This window comes from Centropristis striata, chromosome 19 (assembly GCF_030273125.1).
Source record: "Centropristis striata isolate RG_2023a ecotype Rhode Island chromosome 19, C.striata_1.0, whole genome shotgun sequence".
NCBI lineage: Eukaryota > Metazoa > Chordata > Actinopteri > Perciformes > Serranidae > Centropristis > Centropristis striata.
In genome coordinates this window covers 13,735,605-13,757,431 of record NC_081535.1, presented here as the reverse complement: position 1 = coordinate 13,757,431, position 21,827 = coordinate 13,735,605, and the positions used below count along the sequence as shown (strand labels likewise).

The window sequence follows — 21,827 nt, the reverse complement described above, 5'->3', positions numbered from 1 at the left end:
CCTTCAATGTTCAGCAGAGGTTTGAAGCTGACGGAGACGCAGAGAAAAGGCGGATTGTTCGATGCGAGAGGGGAGCAGCTGCCACAATCGGAGGACTTCAGGTGAGGAATCGTAAAGTAAGGTTTGTGAGAATGATTATCAGATAGCAGTATCAGCTGAACATGTGAAGTGAGAACTGAGCAACGAAAGAAAGCCTCAAATTATTCATTAGTCCTCCTTCATATCTTTGGAAGCTTTGAAGAGTGAGAGTTAGACTGTGATAGCAGACATAGTGGGGCTCCTCAGCTGGGCTGCTGGGCTCCCTCATGTTAAAGAGAGCTCAATGATCCTGGGAAGCCTCGACATTGAACAACTGCTCTTTTGCAGTGCGAGGAGGCAGCTTAAGTGGTCCGGGCATCTCATCAAACTGCCAGGCTCCGTTTGGAGGTGTTCTCAGGCATGACCAACTAGGAAGACACCCAAGAACAGACCCAGGACACACTTGAGGGATTAAATCTCCCATCTGGCCCTGGGAGAGATGAGGGTTCCCCCTAGAGAAGCAGTTGTTGCTTATCTAATTTAAGCATTTCTGGTCTAGGTATTACAGCGTTTATATTTCTAAAACTTCCCCCGACCTTTCTACAACCTCACTGTCTTCCACTGTAACTTAGTTTTGTCTTTGGTCGTCTCTAAAGCACTTGTACTCTGAAATTGATTTCTTTCTGTCTGGAGATCAGAGCATGCCCCGTCCACGCCTCTGCAATCCCTTCTCCTTTTTTTTTTTATATTGACAAACCAAGGGCAAAAAGGAGAAAAAAGATACACCTTTTCCGTCATTTTATGTGCCATCAATTCAAAGGCAAAGTGAAAAAAAGCTGAGAAGCCACTCTCCTGATTTATTGCACTTGGATGAGAAATAAGATTAAGGTGGCTCTGTCATTCCTACTCACAGTTGGACACAAAATCTTGTTTTATTAAGGTTTTTTTCTTCTTTTCAGCCACATAAACAGAAGGTTTTTTTCCTTCTCAAGAGGAACAGTAATTATGCCTCACTCAATTCTCAGCATCCTGTCTGGATGTTTGGATTTTAGAACTGGGTCACCTCTAAAGTAATTAATAGCACCCAAACAAAAGCTGGGTTCTCAATCTTATTTCAGATCCTTTTATATTAATGTATAGCATGGGCGGGGGACCATTCATACATTTCTCAACCCCATTTGTATAAGTGAAATCATATTAATTTGAATGTGAAATAAAAGGATCTCTGGACTAGGGCTGGGCGATATGGACCATATTTAGGCTGAATATCGATATACAATGTATATCCCGATATTTTTATTGCAAAGTGAGAGCAAATGTTCAGTCAAAGTCAAAGCCAAATTTGACATGTCACTTATTATTGTTGTTATTGAAACCGTTTAAGTGAAGGTAAATACTGTATAACAGGAGTACCTTTTTTTTTTTTTTTTTTTTTTTATAAATCAAAGCTCCATAAACTGCACATTTAAATAAAAATGTATCTTAAACAAAAATAGCCTTTGAAATAAAATAGGCCAATTTTTTTCTGAAATAAATATATTTATATGAGAAAAGAATAACGAACGTTAAAAAATAACTAAATATGACAAACACTAGAAAGGGCAGCATTTATATATAAAGAAAAAAAAACATATTGAACTATATCAATATATGCAATATGGTCTAATTCAATATTACATTTAAAAATATATTGATATATTTTGTATATCGATATATCGCCCAGCCCTACTCAGGACTTCAGATTTCAGAAAAAAATCAGATTGACGCTTTACTTTCTTTATAATTATGCAGGTATAAGGACATTTTAAGTGCTTTTTTATATTATCAAAACTGTCTTTTACTATACACATTTGTGGCCTAACCAAAAGAGAAGGTATATTGACAAATACATTAATATATATCTATTGTTTGTCTATTGTTGATCTATTATAATTAATTAAATGTTTATATATTTCTTACGAATGCCAAATAGAAGGCCTTAATGCCAAAGATTCTATCTTTAATGAGCTTCTGTCTGAAAAAGAAAAAAGCTTTAATCAATCTTAAAATGTGAGCTGTCACATCAAACAAAGTTATAATTTCTTCCAGGAGATATAAAGGCATCACTCGCACATCACAAGATTTGGTGATAATAGAAATACAAATATTGCAGTGTGTGGTTCTCAGGTTGTGAATAAAATTTCTCTGCAGAAAATGGTTTTTCCATTCTTTGCACAAAGAAATGGATCAAAAGCTACCGCAGAGGCTTCATAAGTAACCAAATTACACCAATGCAAATGTAAAAAAAATATGTGAATAGGTTTTTGATGTTAATACAAAGGCTCGTCTACTTGATTTTCTGTCACCAGCGGCTTGGAAATCAGTAGAGGAAGAATATTTCATTTCCATTAAGCTGCTGATAATTATTCTCCATAAACATGATTCCAAGGAAGCAGAACAAACAACAGATTCCATCAAAAATTCAGCTTTACCTGGTTTATTTTGAGTGTTTTGTGTGAGCACAGGCAGCATGCCAATTTCTTACGAATCTCATGGCCTGATGTGTGTGTGTTATTGAGAAAGAAAATGTGCATGCGTGTGTGTGTGCGTGTGTGTGTGTGTGTGTGTGGAGAAGGCAGTGTGTTGCACATGTGTCTAGCGTATGTCTATTCAGTGAAAGGAAGAGGCAGACAGGTGAAAAGAGAGATGGAGAAAGAGCGAGACATGTCGCAGCACCCTCAGGACGTCTCCTCTTTCTGAGCAGCTGTTGTCTGAGAGCTGGAGGCAGCACTGCGGCGCCCTGTCAACTCCTTCTCCCACAGAAGCCCCCGTGCATGCAAAACAGGCTCAGGCTGCCCTCTCTCCTTGGCCACGCTTTTCCGCCCCTTTTTGTCTCCGTATATAACAGACACCTCCTCATTTTCTCCCCCTCACCCTCTCCCTCTCCCTCTCTCCGAAGCGGGGTCTTTATTCAAATCAATTTCAAGCCATCAAACGTAGCGCGCGCAGTAATAGTTACAACACACACACAAACACAACACGCTGCAAGTGAGACAATTTTATGGGAAAGAACATTTCAAGGGAAAGAGCATTTCAAGGGCAGGGACTGATAAAGAAAAGAAAATGTATTGTTGTTTTTTCAAGCTAGATTGATTATGTACTACTAGCTGCATCAATTCCTCTGCACAGGGAAAATATTTGAACATGTTGTGATTTAGTCGACCTCTTTCTACTTTGAACATATTCTTTTACTCTCAGCCGGCAGAGGCCAGTGGCTTACAGATATTTAAAGCTTTTTAAGCTGTTTTTAAGCTGCATTACTTATTATATGACAGGTTGCTCATATGCATTCAGGCATAGCCTTTATAAAACAAGCCAACACTAAAACTGCAATATACCGTAAATCATGAAGAATATGACCTTTGACCTTGTGCATCAAAGGTCGATTCAAAGATATAATCTACTACATAGTTATTTACACAGTCTGTTAAAAACGGTTAAAAGTTGTTTTATTGTGCAAGGTGAAAGAGAAAAATTACTAAAATTTAAAGACTTTATACTTCATAAACACTAGGAAGCATATCAACTGTCGATGCTGTGTCTCGGGCTTAGTGGGCTTGGTTTAATCTAAAGTGGGCGTGGCATGCACGGTCAGAGCCAATCAGAGAGTTTGCTCACATTTGGATAGTTTTTAACTGGCTTGCCAGTGCAGGGCCCACAGTGTCACAGAGGTTAATTAGAGAGATAAAAAGAGACAATAAGTGAAATTATAGTAATGAAATAGTTAATAGGAAATGAAAAAAGCAGCAGGGAAATGGAAATGCAAATTGAAAAGGAAATTGCTCTTTTAAATGATTGAAATCTTCAGTTCTAATTCATTTGTCAGGACAGTATTTTAAATTATGTTCGTATTGACTGTTTTATGTTGTTTTTGTTCATCCTTTTTTAATTTGAACTACTTAATGATGGATTAATATTTCTTTTATAACTTTTTTTAATATAATTATTCTTCTTGTTGCCCATAAAATATCAAATAATGAAACACTTTGTAATTCAGTCCATTTATTTATAGATTAATTAATTCATTTCTGAACAAATGTATTCATGTCCTTTTTTAATTGACTATTAATCAAACTACTACTTAATTCCAATTTTGTGGCACTTGTGGTCTTCCATAACATAAACCTCTTCGGGCTGAAACTCCCACGTTTTTTTAGACCCGACCCATTCATCCATCCACTCCAACCGTCTCCGTTAATGTAATTTCTCGATTTTTAAACGACGTCGCATCACTTCCTCCTGTCATAACGATAGCAGCCACTAGATGCTTCTGCCTAAGAACAAAGGTCAATATGGGTCGAAATAAGTTGTGTCTCCTGGGACACAATTATGCGGGTTATTCACAAATTATAGTGAATTACTTTTCATGGGTATAAAAGCGAAAGAGAACAGCTTGAATAAAGTAATGTTCTTGACCCCAAAAAATAAGTGGTTTCTGAGTCTCTGGGTGTGAGAGTTCAGGGAGGAGGGTGGACAAATTATTGGCCTCCTGACTAACTTAATTCACTACATAGCACAAGGACAAATGTTATGACACAGTTTGCATTTTATCACATTCTGGCACAGAGAGTATAAAGAGCTCTCACAAGCAGATGATTATATATTGAGGGTGAATTCTGATTGAGCAAGTTTTATTGTAACAAGTATAAAGAGTTCTAATAACCTCCCAATGATCACGACACGATCGTTCTATTGCTGCAGCTTCATTTACTTAATAATTTAATGGGGGTTTCAGATTTCCTAATAGACTGTTTATAAAGAGAGAGAAAGGCAAAAACGCCTTTAGACTGTCATAACCAGAGTATCTTTGCCAATATGGAAGCCTTTTTTCTCAAAATAAGGACTTAGTATTGATCGTGACATTTTATGCTTACCATTGATGCACATAGTAGCTGTTAGCTGTATGAATAGGAATTGCTTTAACTCTATTTTTATAATTATTTCAAAGTGATACTGTCCAATACACCTGCATCTGAGATAGTAAAGAACACATTTTTCCAATAAATATGATCTGTAAGTTACATTGTAACTGTTTTTGCTTGTTATCACCACTTCGATCTTTAGTCAGCCCTACAATTGTACATCACATCTTACCGGCCATATTGGTTATATGAACATAAATTAGAGTATTCCTACAGGTTTGTTATGGTCAAGAACATAAAAGAAACACTAAGTTTGCATTTGTAGCTTGTCTGGCTCAAAAGTTATAGCCAAAACAGTTTTCGGGCTGTGGCAATATTGGATTTGGACACCATGGGGACCCTGCTGGCTTGGGTATTGGTATTCTCATTAAATCATTGGAGCATGCCCTGAGCTACATCCGGGCTGAATTTAGTGATTTTAGACTGATTTGCACAAACTTACCCTTATATCTCCCTAAGCCCCCTGACTATGTTGAGTTTTTAAACTTGAATACGATATCATGCAGGAATATTACTCACAAATACACGTGACTTTAAGAGAAATGTAAAGAAATGTGTAGGATAAAATAGTAGGAAACAAATTTTCTTCTTCAAGCAGTTCAGTTGTGTTACCATTGTCCTTACAATGCCTCATGACTCACCATTAGCAGTGACAGCTAATTGCTCATGACAGGAGGATGCAACAGTTGCAGACAGCGGGGTGAGACAGCTTTGGAAACAGCTGGGAAGTAGGACAGGTTGAGATCAGCTTATTACAGTCTAATAAAGACATACGCAGTGCGTTAAATATGACGGTGGAAGAGAATTGACAGTATATAATTTGTTGATACTATGTGATAAATAGTACATTCAATACAATTAGTAATGTAAAGTAAATTGAACCACTGTGCTACACTCAATACACTGATATATAACACTGTGTGAAATAAAAGCACATCACATGCACACACACACTATATTTTACCTGCATGCTCTGATGAAACCAAAACTGACATCAGGAATAATTGATCTTTCTCTACTGGTGTTATATTACATAGTTGACTTAATGCTTCCACCTTGTGGTGTACTGTGGTACTGCATAGTTTTAATCAATAATATATTTAGCATGTTTCACTTTGGTTATGTTTATGATGGAGTGCACAGCTGTATTTTAGTGAATTGGATAGTATAAGATAAGATTATACAGAGACATCTCTGTATGTGTATTCGGATAGAGTACTGGAAATGAGCATAGCTTTTTCACCAGAAGTCATGTTAAAATTGGGCAAATATTGTATTTTCAAACCAAATGTTCACTGGCAGTGCAGTTTTTGTGCCTCCAAAGCATCACATTGATTTACTATTAGAATATTATCAATTTACACTTCCACATCCTCATACATCCTGTAGAATCATCAGAATCAGAATCATAATGCCGATGCACAGATATCTCATTGATGACTTTTTCCTGAATAACATCAAGCAACTTTGGATAGAAAAACATTACTGTTTCCCTCACATTTTTGTGCCTTCTTGAATAAAGTATTTGGATTTTGGCAAATCCCTGATGTACATGAAAAAGTTTATTTTAAAGCTCAAAAGTCAGAGCCAGGACTGCTGTGATAATTCATAGAAACTTTCAGGTACCAGATGGTGTTTTTCACATTGCAGACAACATGACCAGAAACAGAATAAACTTTGCAAAAGTCTTCAAGGATATTTTTGGGGAAAATACACACTTAAAAAGTTACCACAAATACTGACTGAGCTCTATTTTTTTTGACAGCCAAAAGTAATCTAAAAAACACAGGAGGTAACTGCACAACATGCGGTAATGACATGTTGTGTCTAGTTATTCATAAGGCAAGTTGTAGGTGTTTCGGTTCCTAATTTAACCGTGACTCATCCGGGGGAGAAACCTGTTGCTATCTGTTGACTCCTCTGTGGTTTGAAGTTAACGGAAAACTTCAGGTCACATCCCAGAACAGTAAGTGATGACACAACAGGTATTTTTAGAGATGAATGACCTGAAATGCAACACTTCTGATGCTTTGAACCAGTGCAGCAGCAATTTTCTGCAGACTAGTCGTGAAATCTGAGCCGGTCAGAGGTGGAGAGAGCCGTCTGACAGTGGCTGCAGACTGTCAAGTTTAGCTCAGAAACTTCTGACAGCACGGTCATGCTTTTGGATAAAAAAGCATACATTTCTTCCACCACTTAAAAGACCAGCACATCCGGTTTGTTGATCTGCCCTCTTGTGGCATAAAATATGCCATACAGCAAATAGTTGAAAACCCAAAATGCTAATAAGTTTGATATATTTAGAAGTCTTGGTCCAGTACGTAACAATTTTACCTTCCCCACACCAGATCAATAGACTCGAACCTCAACTCAATTAAAGATGCACTGGCAAAAAAGTGATGATACTGATTTAAAGGATAAAAACCTGATCTTGGATATGGTAGACTGCATTATCTTTAGTCCAATTTATATAAAACAAATGAAAAAAAATTGACAACAGTATGGAAAACACCAAATACATGATGATACGATGCACATATCATAGACATGTGACTTACTTCATAGCATACAAACACATTTACAGTAGCTATTGCAAAGCTCAGAGGTAAATATCGGATCTGAATACTGGAAAGATTGAACACAAAAAGCATTTGCAGATTTCAAGTTTCGTCCAGATCAAAAAGTTTCAATGCATGTATCAAACGTGTGGTCTTATTACAGCTAATGACTTTTTAGCTGTAATCATTCACATAGAGCACAACTACCCTTAATGCAGGAAGTCCTCAAAGGTCACCTCATATAACTCACACAGATCAACAGGTGATTGGCCAGCCACATGATTCAGAGTTCTGCAGAATCTGTCCTGCTCACTGTAACATCAGCAATAACACAACAGCTTCAGTGTTCAAACCAAACACAGCTCATTATAACATCAACCACTGCACAGCGAGGAGCTAAATAGAGGTGAGCGTCACTGTGAGCATTAACTATTTATCAGAAGAACCAGCAGTCAGGGGCGATATTATGCGGCATAATGCTAAGAATATAGATAAAACGTGATATGAGAGAAGTGATTCAATCACACAAAACTCACCATCGTAACGTTGCAGCTGCACGTTAGCAAAACGGAGGTCACGTCACGTAATGACCTTTGACCTGCCGCAGGTAATCATGTGACGCAAACTAATTGACGGCAGCCATGTCATTTTATTTATTACCGTAGCTAAAGTATTTTTTTTCCAACTTTATTTCACATCACAATTTTTTGAAACATCAAACCGTACAAGCTTAGAACACGTTGATAAAACAAAATAAAATAAATACAGGGGTTGACTTTCAACAAGGTGCGCGTGATAAAAGAAAACAAGATTGCATCCTAAAAGACAAGAGACCTAGACATTGTTTCATACAAATCAGTTATGGACTGGTTATCTTACGTTAATGTCTTCAGGGATGTTATATCATTTTTTATTTCATTGTTAAAACAATTTATGGTGGGTTTGCTGTTTTTCCATTTATTCTTGTTATATGATATTTCCCTATAATAAGAATTATGTTCACCATTTTGGATATCTTTTTTGGCAGACGATCCATATAAATCTTCACTTGAAATTTGTTAAACACAGAATTGTTAATCCCAATATTTAACAATCGATAAACATCTTTCCAAAACAGCATTGTAACCGAGCAAGAGAAAAACAAGTGTTCAATTGTTTCGTGTTCTATCGTACAGAAATTATTAGCTAAAGTATTAACAGTAAAATGTTCTTTTTAATAAGGGCCATGGGCAGGCCTTCGCAAAAAAATAATAAAATAAAATTACTGGTTCCCCTAAAGTGGACTGGAAACAATATTTAACTCCCATATTAAGGAATAAATTGTATCCATAGACTGTATAAAATACTGTATCATCAGATTGCTTATTAGGGAAAATATCATAATTCCATATGACAAATTAACATACCTATGTGATGACGATCTTATACTGTCTTTATCTCTCTGGGGGTTATTCTGCACTATTTTGTCATAATGATTATTATAGTATTATTATTATTATTATTACACATAATAATGAACATTAATGATACTTTGAAGTAACATTAATGCTCATGATACTTGTCATGTCATGTTTCTGACAGGCTTGTGTGACTCTTATGTAGACACCTTCAAAATAAAGTGTTACCATATCTTGCTTAAGTCACAAAGGCATGTTCAAAAAAATGACTCATTTATTTCTCTTAAGTTACATAATTTACACACATTGTTATTACTATGCCAATAGCCATCCTTTGTTACATCCTTTTTGAGTGAAATGATCAATAAATGTCATATGTTACACTTTTGGTGAAGTTTTTTGTGTTTCCTGCAAAACTTGAAAAAAAATGAGTTAGGCGATTATTTTAACAGGGTGACGATATGTTACAAAATAATATTAAAAAATGTCTGTGCCGTGTGAAACAGTAGCCTATGTTATCGCTCATCTTTCAGCTTCTTACGCCTGCATCATGATATTTGAGAACTACATGTACACCTTATACTTTCCATCTCTCCTATCTGGCAGTTATAGTATAAACAAACAGCCAATGGTCGCAGCCTCTGAATAAATAAACAAGTGTGGCTAAATAATTCAAAGTGCAGCCTGTTGTCATATGTCTCGTCATCGGGACTGTAGTTGCGGAAGTAGCCGGCTGCGCAGTTCGCAGAGGATGAGACCTGCCTGGAGACACACAGGGAACACAAGTCTGACACTCATATAAACACTCAGGGTGACATGGACCAGTACTGAGACATGCCCCTGTGAGATCCGCTTCAGTCCCAACAGTTTAGGCTCATTTCTGTCTCTGCTCCTGCTAAAACCGGACTGCTGGATCTTTTCTTTAGGTATGGGTGCTCTGCAGTCCTCACCTGGTCCAGAATACGTAGATCTGGCGGAAAAGACAGGCTGTGAGTACTCATCATTATTGCATTATTAGCTTCTTTGCATCTGTCAGACATGTACAGTGAGATGTGTGAAAACCATGCTGCACCGGAAATATGGTTTAATTCAACCTCAATTTAGTCTTAAAGGGGAAATCCGATCATGTCAACGTAGAGAATAACGTGTTCAGTTAAGACTTCAGTGTCTTCAGTGTATATTTACACAGTGAGAGCCAGTCTGTGTGCTGCAGCAGTATTGAATAATTAACGCTGCAAGTTAATGGAAGTGAAACTTCACCCAGTTTACAGAAGGAGGTGCAGTTATTAATAGATCGGACATTATATTGAAACCTTTGACAAAACCATTAAAGAGAAAAGGAGAACAGGCTGTTATGACATTTTGCTGTATGCTTTAATTTACCTGTAGCCTCGTATGCAGTGGTGGGATGTAACTACATTTACTCAAGTACTGTACTTGACTTTCCTTTTATGCCACTTTCAACTGCTCCTCCACTTCATCTTAGAGGGTATTGTACTTTTCACTTCACTACATTTATCTAGCACGTTTAATTACTAGGCTACTTAGTTACATAACACATTTACATGTAAATAGCATATAAGATATTGTGTTTTGTTAAAAGTTAAACTGCCTAATAGTTCATACAAGTACAGCTGATTGGATTATTAATTTAATCAATTAGTCGATTGACAGGAAAATAACTGGCAACAGTTTTATTATAACTGTATAACTATTATAACATGTTGTTTCATGCAACAAACATTCATGCTTTAAAAAAGTGAAGATTTGCTGCATTAAAATGTAGGTTTGCACTAACTTTTACAAAGCAAACCATCAATCCACCAATAGAGAAAATAATCAGCAGATTAATCCATAATTAGAACTATAATCATGGTTATAAATGAGCACCACCTCAACCAACTACAGCAGAGAAATCCTGCTTTTACATATGAGAAATAAAAATGTAATGATGTCATTTAAAATACAGAACACAAGACACGTTTGTGCCTTAAGTCATTTTTTACTTTTTATACGTCATTTAGCTAATTATACTTACACATGTTTACTTAATGCAGGACTTTTACTTGTAATAGTATGGTTGGAGGACTTTTACATCCTCTCCCACTGCTCATGTCGTGCTCAAAGAGGAGATAGAATCAGCAGGTGGCAACAACTGCACAGTGTTTTACATAAAATGTGAATATCCAAATCAGCTGCCTCGAAAGGAAAACTTTTGAGAGAACAATGAACTGTCAAAATGATTAATGTCCAATAGGTTTGACGAGTTTTGTATCCACATTTGTCTGTTTTTGGAGGCATTTATTCTGTTTATGCATGCACGATGCAAAAAGTTAAGCTTGCCTCTTTTCTGGTTCCAGTTTCATATGAACAGATTGGAGTCTTACATAAAAGATTCAAGCAGTTGAGCCACAATGAAAATACTCTACAGTAAGTTGATTTTGATTATTTTTTTAGCACTTGATGGATTTTTTTCAGTGTTTTTTTCAGGTTTCCATTTTGTTGTCGTGTGTGTTTGTTTCTTTAAACAAATAGGCCTCGTTGCTCTCCAGCTTTCCTTAGAAGTGGAAACCTGCCTAACAGGCTTTATGTCTGCATGCAATCTGCAACTTGTGGTTGTGAATATATATTATATTGTGTGACACCATGTGCCACTCCTTAAAAATCTGTTTGCACCCTCAGGAGAGATCACTTCAAGGAGATCCCTGATCTAGCATGCAATCCCATCCGTTTGCAGATCATAGAGGCCTTCTTTGACAGAAGGTACAGTGATGACAGTTTGAAATGTGTCTGTACTTGTAGTATGGCATACGGTTTAAATAATTGCTTCATGTTATTGTCTGAACTTTCTATAGAAACTTCCGCCAGAATGAAGCAGGTAATGTTGAGGAGATCGGCTTTGAGGAGTTCCTGGTGGTCATGTCCCATTTCAGGCCCCCGGCCCTGCACATAACGACTGAACAGCGTGAGAGCGTCAGGAAGGAGAAACTGAGATGTGCGTCTTAAAGCAAATCACATGATCACATGATTATCTGTGGCTGACACATAGAATGCTGAACTGAGCTGTTGTTGTGTTTTTCTCTGCAGTTTTATTCAACATGCATGACACGGACAACGATGGGACGATAACCCTCGAGGAATACAGACATGTAAGACTCTGCTCACTACTCACAATCTGGAGTTTATCATGTGGGATTTAATGTGTGTCAGAATCATTCAAACATTCACATCTGAATATTGAAGGTGACTGAAGATGCAGAGTCTTAATTATAGAAGGAAGTTATCTAACACACACTTGCTTATTGGATATCTCCACTCCGTACTTGAGCAGTCAGCTAGCTGGTAGCTAAAAAAGGCAGAGAGGAAACATTTTCTTCCCTTAAGCTTTTCTTAGAGGCAAGTCAGAAAGAAAATACTGGTGAGCCATTACTCGATTTTACCAAGATTTTGTCAGGTGAGTTTTGTTTTATTTTATTTTATTTTATTTTATTTTATTTTACTTTACTTTACTTTACTTTACTTTACTTTACTTTACTTTACTTTATTTTATTTTATTTTAATCTATTATCTTCTATTTTATTTTGCAGGTGAGTTTTGTTTCATTCATTTTATTTTACTCCTCATGATAACTTTTTTTTTCTTTTGCAAAGGTTTGGTAGGGGAGTTTTAGTTTTTCTTAATTATTATTATTATTTGTCAGGACAATTTATTTGTATTTTTAAAATTGTTTTCACCAAGATATTTTTTCTTAAGGTCTGGCAGGTGAGTTTTATTTTTATTTTATTTTATTTTATTTTATTTTATTTTATTTTATTTTATTTTATTTTATTTTATTTTATTTTATTTTATTTTATTCTCAGTGTTTGTTGTTGTAATACTCATTTCAGCCACAAGAGGGTGGAGTGCACCATTATCTCATGTTCTAAATGGGACTTAAGGCATACATATTTTCTAACCTGCAAAACTTTTATTAGATTTAGAAAATGCATCACCAATATTTTTTTCTCAATTGCCCTTAGGGCTTCTGTACTTTTCAGATCAGGGATTTGAGTCTTGTAGATGTTGTAGTAATAATATCTTATTTCAACTTGTTGTTCACACCTGTCCAGGTGGTGGAGGAGCTGTTGTCTCACAGCGAGACACTGGAGAAGGACAAAGCCAAAAGCATTGCTGATGCTGCCATGTTGGAGGTGGCCGGTATTTCAATGGGTCACATGGTGAGTAAGCTGTAGTGAAGCTCAAGAAAACATTAAGTTTGATTCATTGTTTGTCTGCAACTTTACTTTGTCACACGCAGGAACCTGATGAATTCTACGAGGGAATCACATTCGAGGATTTCCTAAAGGTTGGTGCACAGAATACCCACTATGAAGACATTTATATTGCTCCATGACTACACTCATAAACACATGATACTCTCTTACACACTATATCAACAGTCATTAAAAAAAGTAAGGTCAAGAGCATCTATACAATACTGGAACTATTAAATCATTAAAGGGTCACATCTATAATATTTTATAGCTTTTAAAATAGTGCTTCAGAAAGCATTATGTGTGTAAAAAATGCATTATTATTAACTGTAAATGCCCTGATAATGCACTATATATTTGCTTTTCACAGATAATGTTATCAGACTAAGTTCTTAGCTAATTATCCTTACTTTTATAATTAATTTAAATATGCTATTATAGTAGAATGTGTTGTATAGTTGACATGGATCATAATAGTCGAATACAAACTCTGCAAATTAAAATTAAAAGTCGAGCTTACCTTTAGATAGTGACATTTTCAGCAATATACATTTTAAACAAAATTTTTTTCTTTTTAGTTGCTGAAAGGTTTTGAGATCGAGACAAAAATGAACATTCGCTTCCTGAAAATGGACACACCAACCTTGTGTAAGTGACGTTGGTGCACTAAGCTATGCAGTGACTTATAATTATTGTTTCACTATTTATTGTTTCCAGTTTGTCACTTGCATTTAATATTATGCCTTACTCATGTTTGAAAACTATGCAAATTCAATGCAACCCTGTATACTGCAGATGTAGTAGAAGTAGCTGATTTGATTGTCAGCAATAATATGAGATAATCAGTCAAATAACAATCAGTCTGTTAAGCAATAATCACACATCCATGTCTGGAGAAGCAGACAGTATGACTCTATGCATGCAGATATTGATGCTTGAAGAACCTTTAATAATGTTCATGCCATAAATCAATAACTCTTATAATCAGGGATATAAAGGTTTGTCTTTAAATATATATAATCAAGTCCAATAGCAATACAATCATTATAAATGCCTTTCATTCACATTAAAAACATGGCACATGGTACATGCTCTCACACTACGGCAACTTTGCACAATAAAGGCCAGTGAAACTTATGTGACTTCAGTTTCATGATGTGTATTTCTGATAATAAGGAAATGGGAGTGCTGGCATGCAGGATTAAATGCTTAAATGCAGCATCTGATGAGTTCTTATTCCAGGAATACTGACCGGTTCACATTAGGAAGATCATTTTATTTTTTATCTAACTACCCTTAAATCCCTCTGTATTCCAATTACAATACAATATGCGAACAAAGCTTTTGCAGTTTCATCCTGTCAGAACTTTGTATCATTTAAATTTCAAGCTCAACTTAAGCTCTCAATCATTGTTTCAGGAGCTTTAAACCAGCCAAGAGTTAAAATATGCACACTAAATAGCAACAACAGGAGCAGTTATATAATTTAAGTGTTTTCATAAAGGTTCAAACTCTCCTTTACAGCAAAGGTTCCTCGTTGTCATCACCCCTCTCTACAAACAGGTGCTGATACAAAAAGCTTGTATCAGTACCTGTTTGTTCTATACCCAGCTTTTGGTGTTTCTATGCAGAACAGTTTTATGTCTTTGTGTTGTGTGTTGGATGTATACTGATGTATGTATACTTCATTTTTTAATATTTAATGTGAATGCCAAGTCATAGACTGTCTAGAATTTCCAAAGATGATCATCAGCACTTCCGATACACTTCAGACATACTTCAGTGTATTCAGTCATGGGTGTATACTGCCCTCTACAGGTCAAAATGTGTAAAGCATGTAAAATGACAATGAACCTGCACCTGATTCATTAAAGACATTTCTACATTTCTATAGTGTGTGTTTTGTTTTTAGGTAGGTACCTCAGATAATGAAAAATGTTAAATGCAGCTGTGCTTTAACATGTTATATGTTGGGTGATGTGGTTCAGATTTCTAATTGTTTACTTGTGTTCATTGGTGGACAGTCACAGGATTCTTCATATAACAGCATGTATAAAGGTATATTCTTGTATAAATATTTTCTTGGGTTTGAATGTATAGCATTTGGTAATAATGATCCTTTTTGTTTAAATTTAGTTCTGATATATCTATATATATCTACAGAGAGAGTGAGAGAGTCATGGAAAAACTTATCAGACCACCCTTGTTTTCTTCAATGTATTTTTCATTTTAATGCCTGGTACAACTAAAGGTAAATTTTTTTGGACAAATATATTGATAACAAGCAAAATAGTTCATAAGAGCTTAATTTAAGAGCTGATATCGAGCCATTTTCCATGATTTTCTTGATAATTATTTTGGTTATTATCAAGAAAACCATGGAAAATGGCTATATATCAGCTCTTAAATTAAACTTGTATGAGCTATTTTTGCTTGTTATCATTATATTTATTCAAACAAATGTACCTTTAGCTGTACCAGACATTAAAATTAACAAGAAATTGAAGAAAAAGAAAAATATTTTTTTTCCATGACTGTATATGTCACTTTGAGCACATACGCCTCACAGAGACACTATGGGTCACAAAACACTATTGCAGTCAAGAGTGATTTGGTACGCATTATGTTTTTGGATTGTTAAGTCTGTCAATCCATTGATGTCCAATTTTTGTGGATGCGATATTTCAGGAACAACTGAAAGGAATTTCTTTCTTTATTTTTGTGGCCATAACTTGTGAACACAAATTATGATGTGATGGCATTGTATATCTAAAAGGTCAAAGGTCAACTTCACTGTGAGATCAGAATATTCTGCAAAAACACATTCTTGACCAATTATTCAAGTTAGTGACACTCATCATTGGTGACCACTTTGAAACCGTGGTGATTCTCTGCTGCCTGGTTGGAAATAAACATCTCGCTTTTTTTATTTTGCAGTAACATCCATGTTTGAACAACTGTCTACTGTCATGGTTACATGAGTCTGGAAACAGTAGTTTGGAAGAATGCACGCAGTGTATTGCAGTCCAAAGTGTTGTGCTGATAACAGGTGGATCAGTGGTTACAGCAACTTCAACAGGTCCTGGTTAAATCTCTAGTCTGTTGGGGTTCGTATGTTCTCCCTTGTGTTGGTGTTGAAATGTAACTGGTGTGTCTCCAAGTCAGGTGGATTTGAGTGTTTTAGAGAGAGGATTTGTGACTAGCCCAAAGTGTCTCCATTTTCATAAATACTGAATCTTCTGGGGCAGACTTCATGCAGCTCTCTGTTGTCTTGTAAAGTAGTTGTGGGTAGTGAAAATAAATGAATAATGTAGACTGAAGAATGCCTGTTGCCCTGAGGTACCCTCTGTGTTGGTGCTTTAAATAAAGCTCAGTTATAACAGGGAACTTGATTCATGACCCAGAGTGAATCCCCCATCTACTTCCAGTTTCCTGAGAGCTTGTGATCTGAGGAAAGTTTAGTTAAGCATTACTTCACTCTAACAAAAAATATTTAGTATATGTGTTAAATCTATATGTATATATAGATACAATGTTGGTGTGCAGTGTCTGTCATTCGTCTATTAAAAAAGGGTTTTTTTCTGCAGAATGTCAACTTCTCTTCTGTTTCCCCATCCCACCTCTCACACAGTTGCATCTCCATCTATAAAAGGATGCAACACATACAGTTATCTGACCCACACACACCCACACCTTGTGACCGGCCAGACAGCCCGCCAGTTTCATGAAATCTTTCCTATCCGATACTGCCTTGTGTTGAACACATGCGTCATTCTGAGCTGATATCACACAGTCAGCGTCTCAGCAGCTTCCTGATTTTCTTTTAACCCCTCTTGATGGACTTATTCTGTGCAGAAAACAGCACATGATGCTTCTAAGACAAAGTACGCTATTTTTGTATTATCTTTTAGCACTTTTTTGCACAAAAGTCTTGACAGATCTACTGATACTCAAGTTGAGTCTGTTTTTGAGCTTGTCCTTTTTCCAGACACTCCCATGTTGCTGAATTGTACATTATTGATGCAACCACACTCAGAAATGAAACATCATAAAGAAGTTCAGCTGAAAAATATCTTTTAATACTTCTGTATACAGCAAATAAGTTTACATCAGCAAAGTAGAACCTTCCATATTAGACAAATTAAATAACTTGCATAAGATACATTCACACTCCTGCTCTTTAAACAGCATTCCTCTCATCAGAACCAAGAAAATAAATATTAAATACCATAAATAGGCTTTATCACACTGATGTACCAGCCACCGTCATACTCACTAATCTTTTAAAGTCTTTTTCAACCCAGTGAGTATAAGTGCTGATGGAAACTGTCTAAGGCCAGCCTTAGGTCATCCTCAGAAGAACATGTTTATTTGTATCCTCCTTCTGCACACTTTGCTTTTTAGAGTCCTCAGTTCTCTAGAAACGTTTGACAGGAACTCCTTGTAGGTCTTCAGGACCACACAGCCGTAGACCTTCTGCTGGAAGACGTTCTGAGGCTGAGGTAGTGTTGTCGGCCCTCCTGCTGGCTCTGGTAAAGGCAGATTTGGGAAGAGGCTCTGATAGAAGCTGTTTACGAGAGCAGCCAGGCTCCTGCTGCGAGCGCTGACACGGCTGAGGTCGGTCAGCAGCGGGCTGGTGGGTGACTGCAAGTCCGTCTGCTGCTCGTACACTCGTTTGAAATGCGGGAAGAAGTCTTGGAGGTGTGTGGAGATGCTGGCAATCCTCTCTGAAGGCTCCAGGCCGGAGATGTTGGGGTCAGGGACGTTGTTAACTGACACCTTGCAGAAGAGCTCTGCCATTTCTCCTTGAGAGGCTTTCTGCAACAAAGATTTTAAAAAATAACATCATAAAGAGGAACATGAAGAGGAGGCATATTATGTCTAAAGTGTAAAAGGGCGGAGTACTGAACAAGCAGATGAGGATTCAACACAGCAAAATAAGATACAGCACTTTTACGTCTGTACTCACATATGTTTTGATTAGGTCGACAGATTCCTTCTGTATGAGTCTGGTTAGCTTCACAGTCTGCTGCAGAGAATTCCCACACTGCTGGTTTCTGCTTGCTGCCACAGTTCTTGTTGAATCAACAGCCATAACCAGCAGGAGAGAGAGTAATGCTGCGGAGAAAGGAACTGGTCAGTTAAGGTTACCCTACATCCCAGCAGAGAGGGGAACTTCAGTTTTTAAAGCCACAACTAGAAGGCAGAAGGGATAAAAATAGATTTCCCCCCTTGCAAACACTCAGTTATTGAAGAAACAACACTGGAAAACTGTCTTATTATCACTTCAGACATTTTATAGAAACATTTAATGTAGTTACAGCATGTTTAAACTTTGTCAGTGTCTTTAAGTACTGGCCAGATTCTTTAAAAAACTGTTTTAAAAGTAATTTACTGCATTCAAAAATGTTCCAAAAAAAACTGTCAAGCAGTAATTGAATCTGAAACTTCAGTCAGTTTCACAACCTGTAAGGCAGTGAAAATAACCACAAAAGCGTGCACAGTTACAAGAAAAGATGCAACTGTATTTTTTCCATTGTAATAGAAAAGTAGATGTAATAAAACTTACTTGTTGCTGGTTCCATAAACTGTTGAAAAATCATACTCTTTACATGACCATTCATTCTCCACTCTGTATCACAGGCGAATTGCACGGACTCGTCATAATCACACTCCTTTAAAACTTTTTTAAAAGACAGAAACCACACATTTGTCACAGGAGGAAATGACGTGCACTTTGTGAGGCAACCAAATTTCCCAGAATTTCCTCCTTTTTTTTTCAGATGTGCATTTTTTTTCTCTCTCTCTCTCTCTTTCCTCTTCTATCAAACACGTGGGCAATGTCCAAACATGCCTGGTCGAAGAGCAGGCATGTTTGGACGCGGTCTAATTAGTGTGACAGTGTGACAATACAGTGAAGCACAGTAGTTTTAATAGCACTTCCTTTTTATTTGAGCTCAGAAAACTATACTAGAAATGTGATATATTTATGTCTCTCGAGGAACAATCATCGGCTGAATTTAGAAAAGTATGTCACGCATGAAAATAAATTAGTGTCTGAGGTCAGCCTCTCCTTTGACACAGTTCACTGACATGCTTTTTTACCGCCCTCTAGGGAGTGTGGGTGTGAAGGTGAGAAATTTGTGTACTGTGGGCAGGTCACTTACACTTTCTCACACCTGCTAAGTTGCACAGTGATGAGGTTTCTTATGCTTACTACAAAATAAGAGCAAATGTGCCTTGAGAAACACTTGAAATAGCCGAAATTTAAGTGAAAGCATACATACATTCTTTGAGGAAACCATACAGTTACAATCTAATACCAATAAAATGTATTTGTGTGGTTCTTCCCATGGTTTTGCTGGTTTAAATATGACCACACTAGAACAAAATGAAATGCAGTTAGAAGTAGAATTGATTCTAAAATATATTATGTTTCTTAAAAACTATCCCTGAGAAGTATTCAGCTTTTTTAATTTACTATTTTGGCCAACTTCTCTTGATTTTAATGCATTTTTGGTCATTATAACTCTTAACAGCTGCTCCTTAGACCATGTGTGACTTTTTGCAGCAATATTTTCGTGCGGGTATTCGTGCAGGAAGCTGGCAAAATCACAGGAAGTGCATTTCTCAATCACAAACTTTTACAAGTGCGTAAAGGGGAGGGTGAAATAGGCAATATGTCAGTGTCATTACACCACAAGTTGGAGCCCCTGACAGGCTGCGCTTGGGTTATCGGAGGATGATTTCATTGTGACATATGCTGGTGTTGCATGCTCCAGTGGTTTGTTTATGAGGAACCTGGAGTATTATGTAAAATATGAAAATAACACAAAATGGGTTTTTCATGACTTGTCGTATCTTATCTTGAATCACCAATGACTCTGACACCCTATGAGGTGTTTATCCAGCTGTCTGCATCACAGGGTTAATGAGAGGACAGAAACAGCTCACTGAGAGACCTGTATGTCATCTTTTTTGATGGTCTGTGTTTCAAACATCCACATTAGACAATGCATTGCTGTTAAACCACCGACTACTTGAGAAAAGACAGGGGGAACTCGACGCACCACAGCACCGTCAGCATTACTGCAGGTAAAGGCTAACCACTCTACTGCCATCCTCGGGGCTTTCCAGTTACCCCAGGGGATAATACAGGGGTTGTGGTTAGATGGGCAACGGCTGCAGATGGTGCCGCAGAAGTCGACAATTCAAGGAAACTACAGTCGGATTCCTGCCAGCACAAACAGTGAAAGCAAGCCCTAAAAAAGCCCCCAATCAACACCCTAAATCAAGCATGTTTACCTTGAAATGTAAGGAAGTCTAGAAAAGAGTGGACGCTCTGCAGTGTAACTTCCCTCTCACCTCCTGTTCTCATTTCAAGGTTCTGGTTTTCACACGTTATCTTTGACCGGCATACAGTCAAATACAGAAGACAGCATTTTGATACAATGTAGGCCACAGCGGTCACATCACACCAAAGAAAAGCAAAAGTGAGAAGTCCTCGACCACATAGGCAAGCATTACAAGGAAATTAAACCACAAACAATGAGAAATGCTATGTCATATGATGCAGGATGTTGATTGAGACTCCTTTTCTTTTCAACAGAATCTCTTTTATTTTGTCTTTGAACTGCACAGGAAATGGTGAATAAGGTTGTTTAGGAAAGTCCCCTTTATTCTAACTAAATACATCTTTATAGTAACTTAAAATTCACACAAATTGTAAGGTTCATAACCGTTCTGAAGCTCTCAGGCAAACCTTATATTCAAGCACCCCAATAGCACTTTTTTATGGAACCATTTGTCCGCAAGGCTTCAGTTATATTTGACCAGACAAAAGGCCTTACTGCATATGAGAAACGTTTTTTTTTCATCAAATTTCAGAAAGTTTGTGAAAATGTAAAAGGCTGAAAAATCTAGAGGAGCCATTCAACTTCAGAACACACTCTGGTCAAACATAACAAATTCAGAATTTTAGGTTTCTACGTGTAAAACAAGAGCATTTAAGTTATATTGCCATCAGAAATTGAATGTCATTATATTCCTCTATTTAAAATACTTTGTTAAAGGGGCAGTTCACCCCAAAATCCAAAATACATATTTTTATCTCTTACCTGTAGTGCTTATTATCAGTCTAGATTGTTATTGAGTGTTGGAGATATCAGCCATAGCCACTTTTTAACATCATGGCATCCAGCTTGTGGTGCTCAAACGTCCAAAAAATACATTTCAAAATCTCAACAATAATGTCTCTATCCAGAAATCATGATCCGGACACTCGAGGTAATCCACAGATCGTGTTTTCACAGATTCATGTAGGAACTATACTAGAAATAAAATAATTCCTGGGGTCGATATCTCCGACACTCACACAGAAACAATCTAGATTGATAAACACTACAGGTTAAAGAAAAAATATGTATTTTTGATTCTGTGGTGAACTGTCCCTTTAGTTCAGGGGACATCTTCCACCTTTCAGCCCTGTGAGGAACATGACCGAACATTAATACAAGTTGTGGCTCTGAAATGAAAAGAAAAACAGGTTAAAAAAAAAATCAAAAATACCTGCCAAACATAACAGGGTTGCATTCAAGACCACCACATTAAACAATGTTTCAAAAACTGACCTGTGATAAA

At 36.8% G+C, this 21,827-nt stretch overlaps 2 protein-coding genes across 2 annotated transcripts; one reads left to right on the top strand and one right to left on the bottom strand.

Annotated features, from left to right (window-relative positions):
* The first annotated feature begins 9,717 nt into the window (after positions 1 to 9,717).
* tescb (tescalcin b) lies at positions 9,718 to 15,125 on the top strand. The gene is made up of 8 exons (XM_059358206.1): positions 9,718 to 9,923; positions 11,295 to 11,364; positions 11,617 to 11,697; positions 11,790 to 11,929; positions 12,022 to 12,083; positions 13,044 to 13,151; positions 13,232 to 13,279; positions 13,766 to 15,125. The coding sequence occupies exons 1-8, from the start codon at positions 9,863 to 9,865 to the stop codon at positions 13,841 to 13,843; spliced, it is 648 nt and encodes a 215-aa protein (XP_059214189.1). The 5' UTR covers positions 9,718 to 9,862; the 3' UTR covers positions 13,844 to 15,125.
* A 2,128-nt stretch (positions 15,126 to 17,253) lies between these two features.
* Positions 17,254 to 18,937, bottom strand: m17 (IL-6 subfamily cytokine M17). Its single transcript, XM_059358472.1, has 3 exons — positions 18,757 to 18,937; positions 18,157 to 18,305; positions 17,254 to 18,005 (listed from the first exon to the last, which is right to left on the bottom strand). Exons 1-3 carry the CDS (start codon positions 18,809 to 18,811, stop codon positions 17,541 to 17,543), a joined length of 669 nt encoding a protein of 222 aa, XP_059214455.1. The 5' UTR covers positions 18,812 to 18,937; the 3' UTR covers positions 17,254 to 17,540.
* Between the last annotated feature and the right edge of the window lie 2,890 nt (positions 18,938 to 21,827).

What these genes read in the sequence shown, in the direction of transcription:
- tescb (XM_059358206.1), top strand. Translation starts at nt 9,863, where the DNA reads ATGGGTGCTCTGCAGTCCTCACCTGGTCCAGAATACGTAGATCTGGCG. An exon ending in TCTGGCGGAAAAGACAGGCT is followed by an intron (nt 9,924 to 11,294) that starts GTGAGTACTCAT and finishes TTCTGGTTCCAG; the next exon opens with TTTCATATGAACAGATTGGA. An exon ending in GAGGCCTTCTTTGACAGAAG is followed by an intron (nt 11,698 to 11,789) that starts GTACAGTGATGA and finishes AACTTTCTATAG; the next exon opens with AAACTTCCGCCAGAATGAAG.
- m17 (XM_059358472.1), bottom strand. Translation starts at nt 18,811, where the DNA reads ATGAATGGTCATGTAAAGAGTATGATTTTTCAACAGTTTATGGAACCA. An exon ending in GTTTATGGAACCAGCAACAA is followed by an intron (nt 18,306 to 18,756) that starts GTAAGTTTTATT and finishes CTTTCTCCGCAG; the next exon opens with CATTACTCTCTCTCCTGCTG. An exon ending in TCGACCTAATCAAAACATAT is followed by an intron (nt 18,006 to 18,156) that starts GTGAGTACAGAC and finishes TCTTTGTTGCAG; the next exon opens with AAAGCCTCTCAAGGAGAAAT.